The sequence below is a fragment of the Heterodontus francisci genome, chromosome 5 (assembly GCF_036365525.1).
Source record: "Heterodontus francisci isolate sHetFra1 chromosome 5, sHetFra1.hap1, whole genome shotgun sequence".
Lineage (NCBI taxonomy): Eukaryota > Metazoa > Chordata > Chondrichthyes > Heterodontiformes > Heterodontidae > Heterodontus > Heterodontus francisci.
In genome coordinates, this window is record NC_090375.1 from 165773939 (window position 1) to 165780017 (window position 6079).

The 6079-nt window shown below is 40.9% G+C and overlaps 1 protein-coding gene across 1 annotated transcript in view; it reads right to left on the minus strand.

The window, feature by feature from the left end:
* The window catches only part of LOC137369643 (uncharacterized), a 60224-nt gene extending 55431 nt beyond the window's left edge, over positions 1 to 4793 (minus strand). The window contains exon 1 of the mRNA XM_068030976.1: positions 4628 to 4793. Within this exon, the coding sequence (XP_067887077.1) occupies positions 4628 to 4639 (12 nt within the window). The 5' untranslated portion in view covers positions 4640 to 4793. The remainder of the gene's footprint in view (positions 1 to 4627) is intronic.
* Positions 4794 to 6079: the final 1286 nt, after the last annotated feature.

Consider the following 6079-nt stretch of genomic DNA (forward strand, 5'->3'; position numbering starts at 1 on the left):
TGACCAGATAATCTGTTTTTTTGTGATGTTGATTGATGGGATAAATATTGGCCAGGACACCGGGGATAACTCCCCTTCTCTGCCTCAAGATAGCACCATGGATATTTTACATTCACCCAAATCAAGAAAATGGGGTCTCAGTTTAACTTCTCATCCGAAAGACGGCACCTCCAACGGTGCAGAGCTCCCTTAGTACTGCACTAGAGTGTTAGTGTTGATCTTTTTTTTTAAGAGATACAGCACTGAAACAGGCCCTTCGGCCCACTGAGTCTGTGCCGACCATCAACCACCCATTTATACTAATCCTACACTAATTCCATCTTCCTACCACATCCCCACCTGTCCCTATATTTCCCTACCACCTACCTATACTAGGGGCAATTTATAATGGCCAATTAACCTATCAACCAGCAAGTCTTTGGCATGTGGGAGGAAACAGGAGAACCCGGAGGAAACCCACGCAGACACAGGGAGAACTTGCAAACTCCACACAGGCAGTACCCAGAATTGAACCCAGGTCGCTAGAGCTGTGAGGCTGCGGTGCTAACCACTGCGCCGCCCTCTGCGCCATTGTCCCTCTGGAGGGAGACCTTGTAATTCAGAAGCAAGAGTGCGACCAACTGAGCCACAGCTGACAACGTTAAAGAGGAACTGTGAAGGCATTACATCAACTGACTGTTAACACTTTGACTGCACTCAAGAATTATCTGTTCAGTTAATCTTATGGTAGGTTTAGTAACACAGTTAATTGTTGGGGAGTCATTTGCTGTGTCTAGATGTTGCTAGTTTACAAGATCATGAAATGAGTATAGATGAAGGCCATTTGGACTGTCTGAGCTAACCACCCAAAAGGAAAAACATAAAAGTCTATAAATAAATGTTGGCGATGTCAGCAGATGAAAACTTCACCCACTAGTATATCATTCCTCCATCCACTACTTTACAAAGATGTTAATCTGCTTAAAAATTGGTTAACAGTTGCATTAAAATAGAGAGAGAGGATCATATGAACAGATAAAGCATTAATTTGCTGGTATGGGCAACAGTAAATTCTAACCTATAATGCCCCAGCATAGCATCTGTCACTCTAGAATTATCTGTCACTCAGAATCTGTCACTCTAGAATTGGCCTTTATAGCCACTCCAGGCGCTGCTGCACAAACCACTGACCACCTCCTGGCACTTACCCATTGTCTCTCGAAACAAGGAGGCCAAAGAAGAAATGCCCCAGCATAGCATCTAACTGAACCTTGAACAATTCCAAGATTTTCATGCGTCTTGGAAGTGTATTCCAAGTGATCACTCAGTGTGAAGATATGCTCCCTGACGACAATATCAAATTTATCTTCTACTGGTTTGAGACAATTCCCATTTATCCTAGATATTTTCAATATTAAACCACAGCATTCACAATCTAGTTTGTTGATATTTAACTAGCGATTAGAGGACCTCCCTGACATTGTTCATGGAAATTGAGATAATATGCTGTTTTATAACGAGGAAAGCGTGTAGTACTTAAAAGGTCACAATGTTTATTTGTCATTGAATAAACACAGGTTAAGGGCACTCTGGGCTTAATTGGGAACCTTTGCAGTTTACAATGCGCCTGACAATTTCAAGCTGTAATCTAGAAGCAGCCTTTTAAAATTGTTTTACATCTTCCCTGTTGGTGTAATTTCTCTGCATGCTGCTTACCATTACTTGGATGTTTATGTGTGATGTTACAATGAGTGAGATGTGTTATAAGGAGTGTGTTGGGATACTCTGTTATTGTTAATTTAGTGTGAGGAGGGTTGTGAGAAAGTAGCATACAAAGAAGAAAGAAAGACTTGCTTTTATAGACTACCTTTCACAACATCTTAAAGAGCTTTGCAGCCAATTAAATACTTTTGAAGTGTGTTCATTTCTAGTATAGGAAATCGGGAGCCAATTTGTGAGCAGCAAAGTCCCATAGACAGCAATATGATAATGTGATAATGACCTCTACTCTTCTTCAAAATAGTGCCATGGGATCTTTTACAACCACCCTGAGATGGCAGATGTGGCCTTGGTTTAAGACAGCACCTCTGATTCGTGTAGTACTGAAGGAGCGTTGCACAAAAAGCTATCCAAATATGCCCATTGCCCTGTAAATTATTCCCCTTTTGCAAGTCATTACTCAATCTGCTTCCACCACGCTTTTAAGTAATGCATTCTAGGTCATTGCAACTTACAGCGTTAACTAATTCCTTCCCCTCTCAATAGACATTTGATTCCCATTATGTTATGCATTTTGGGAAGTCAGCAAGTGTCACTTCATTATTGTTCAAAGGAATCTAAATCACACGTAAACCCAAAATGTTGTTCCATTCTAATGCCAATTTTTCGAGTATATAATGATTGGTAGTTTTCTTTATAAAGCCATGACTTATGCCTAAAGTTTCTTTAGAAAAAAACCCATCAAGTTAAACATAAAATTAAACCTAATGGAGCGAAAAAGGTATTATTCCAAACTAGTGGGAAAAATCATTTTGCACCTTTTTGCTAAGGAAAACAAAATTCAGTCAGGGTGGAGAATCCAACAATCCCTACCCAAAATGCAATTTTCTGAATGCCCAAGGCTCTTACACAAAGGATAGTGACTCCAATGAGTTACAGCCAGTGTCCAAGGAACCATACCCTGATATACTCACTATCTACCAACAAAGGGTTCATAAGGGAAAATTAGGAGGAACAGAATCAGAAAAGAAAGCCAGCTTTCATAGCAGTATAACAAGAGCTTGCATTTATACAACAGCCCAAAGCATTACACAGAAGGGATTATCAAACAAAATTTCACACCCAGCCACATAAGAATATTATGGCAGGTCAAAGGCTTGATCAAAGAGTTCTAAGGAACATCTTAAAGGAGGAGGGGTTTACGGAGGGAATTACAATGCTTCATGCCCAGGGAACTGAAAGCATGGCTGCCAATAGCAGATTGAAGAAAATCAGAAATGTACAAAAGGCCTGAATTGGAGGTGCGTAGAGATTGGAGGGTTGTTGCCTGAAAGAGGTTAAAGAACAAAAAAAATAAAATAATGCGACCAGCTTATACTTATAACTGCCTTTCACAATCTCAGCATGTCCAAAGCACTTTACAGCCAAAAAGAGTACTTTTGAAGTGTAGTTACTACTGTAGTCAATTTGTACACAGCAAGCTCCCACAAACAGCAATGTGACAATGACGAGGTAATCTGTTGTTTTTAGTAATGTTTTACATCCACCTAAGAGACAGCTATGCTTCAAGGTCTCATCTGAAAGAATCTCTGACAGTGCAGTACTCCCTCAGTTACAGAGACAGGGAGGGGTGAAGCATGAAGGAATGTGAAAACAAGGATGAGAATTTTATAATTGAGGTGTTCTTGGACCAGGAGCCAATGTAAGCCTGCAAGCATAGTCTAATGGGGGAACAGGAGTCAGTGTGAGTTAGGATACGAGCAGCAGAGTATTGGAGACGCTCAAGTTGATAGAGGATGCAAGGTCAGAGGCTGCCAGGAGAGCATTGGAATAGTCAAACCTAGAAGTAACAAAAGGCACAGCTAGAACTTCAACAGCAGATGAGCTGAGGCTGAAGTAGAGATGAACAATGTTACAGAGCTGGAAGTAGGCTGTTTTGGTGATGGAGAGAATAAGGGGTTGGAACCTCATCTCAGGGTCAAGTATTACAAATGTAAAGTGTTTACATTGACCACTTTACTGAAAGTTTCTTTCAAATGAGCAAAAGCAAAATACTGTGGATACTGAAAATCTGAAATGAAAACAGAAAATGTTGGCAACACTCGATGTTTCCAGCAGGTTTCTGCTTTTATATAAACCAGTGAACAGAGCTTCCAGTTTTTGCCATTTCTGCACCCACCATATTTCATCTAAATTTACCTTTTCTCCATGGTAGATGGAGAGATGAGCCAATTCTTTTACTGAGGGTAGTAGAACTTGCATTTAAATAGCACATTTCACATCTTCAGAATGCCCCAACCAATGAAGTACTTTTGAAGTGTCATCACAGTTGCAACGTAGGTAACATGGCAGCTGTTTTTGCACAGCAAACTTCCACAATGACCACATAATCTGGTTTTTGTGATGTTGATTGAAGGATAAGTATTGGTCAGGACACCAGGGGGATAACTCCCCTGCTCTTGCCACAAATTCCTCTACATCCAGTGATTTAATGCTGCATCCACGAGGGTGTTTGTTTCATTTTTTGTGCTCAACTCTCTAGAAAAGGTCTTGAGCCCACAACCTTTTGACTCAAGAGCACATCAGTTGAGCCACGGATGACACATTGCTAGAAACAGCTAATATTTCCAGGGGTTAACTCAGATTTAAGATGTTGCCTTTTTTTTTTACAGTGGTGCAAAGGGCTAAAGAGCCCAGAAAGGACGTATTGGAAAAAGAGTCATAAAGAGAGAAAAATAAAGTGGGCAGTTTTGGGGTCATCATGGCACCTATGGCCTGGGCCAGTATCTGTTATATGAACGTAATAAGAAATTGCATAAAAGTCAAAGCTTAATTGAAGAACGACTCATGAACAGCGTAAGTGAAATTGTACATCTGCATTAGGCAACATAAGCACGTTTAGAGGCTGAGAACGAAAAGTAATACTCACTGGAGTAAACATTGTAACTTTTCAATGAAATATCCTTTGGCAAGAGACTTTACAGGAACTGCGAGCTGTTGGCGCTTTCCGCAATGATTTTACGGCAAAATAAGCGTGAAAAATCCCTATTGACGTTGCATAAGATTTTAAAAAAGAAATTACAAGTTATAAAACAGACAGGACACCGCCCCTAGCCGATTACACAAGCCTGAACGGGGCGGGGTCTGCAAACTGTAACATGATGCCGAACTTACATAAACTCAACTCAATCAGCTGTCAGCAAAGCAGAACTTCCTCCATGTACCACTGTGTTGCAACACAGAACAAAGCTTCATCAGTTCTCCTTACCACACCACTCCGGACCAGTCGCCCACACTTCCCCCGTTCTGGGCACAGCATGTTAGCACTGGGCACACCAGTACGGAGCAGAGTGAAAAATTCCCACTATTCAAAACCTCGCCGCTACTTCAACATTATAGCTCGTTGATTATGTAAGGATGGCAAACATTCACGTGGTCTTACATACGAATTAGGAGCAGGAGGAGGCCACTCGGCCCTTCGAGCCTGCTCCGACATTCAATAAGATCATGGCTGAGCTGATTACTTCATATTTCCACCTACCCCGTGCTTGTCCACTGAGATGCTGGTAAAACTGCAGTAGGGAAGACTTTTTTGTAGGAAAAAGGTAAAAAATCATCTTAAAAATGACAAATAGATAACTTTTTCACAATTTAAATGAAATCTCAAGCTCTTGCAATCAATCTGTTGGTACATTAACTACATGGTGTAGTATTCAACAAAAACAGACCAGGAAGGTGCACTGTGTCATGTATGTTTCTATACTGAGTTTGTTGGCCTGCAACGGAGGTGCTATAGTTTGTCTCAGTTTGGTTAGAGGAAAGCACAGCTAGGATTTCTGTTCTTGAACTCAACTTAGTAACCCCTGCAGCAAAGTGTTGCTGTGTGGATGCCATAAAGTACAGATGAAGGCCATTGGCTCATGCAGTGCATGAACACCAGCATGGACCTGTTGGGCCAAATGGCCTGTTTCTGTGCTGTAAATACTGTGTACTTTAATTCATCCTTCCATTAAAACCTATCCTAGATCCTCCATCCCATCTAACTGCCTCTGAAACGAGTTCAGAGATTTTGGCTCCACTGCCCTACCAAGAAGATTTTCCTCTTATTATTCACTCTGAGTCGTGTGCTTTCTGATATCAATTGTGAATTTGCCTTTAACTAGTTTTTCAAAAGCCTTTACAGTGTTGCCCAGCAGTCATAATTCAACTCAAAATTAAGCTCTGAATTAACCTTATCTATTAAGGTTCCCTCACAAGGCAGCCAATTTATGCACAGCAAGATCGCACAATAACAATGTGATAATGACCAAGATAATCTGTTGTTATGGCCAAGTGAGGAGGGATTCTCAGGTTCACCTTTTGTCCTTCCTCTTGTTTGACA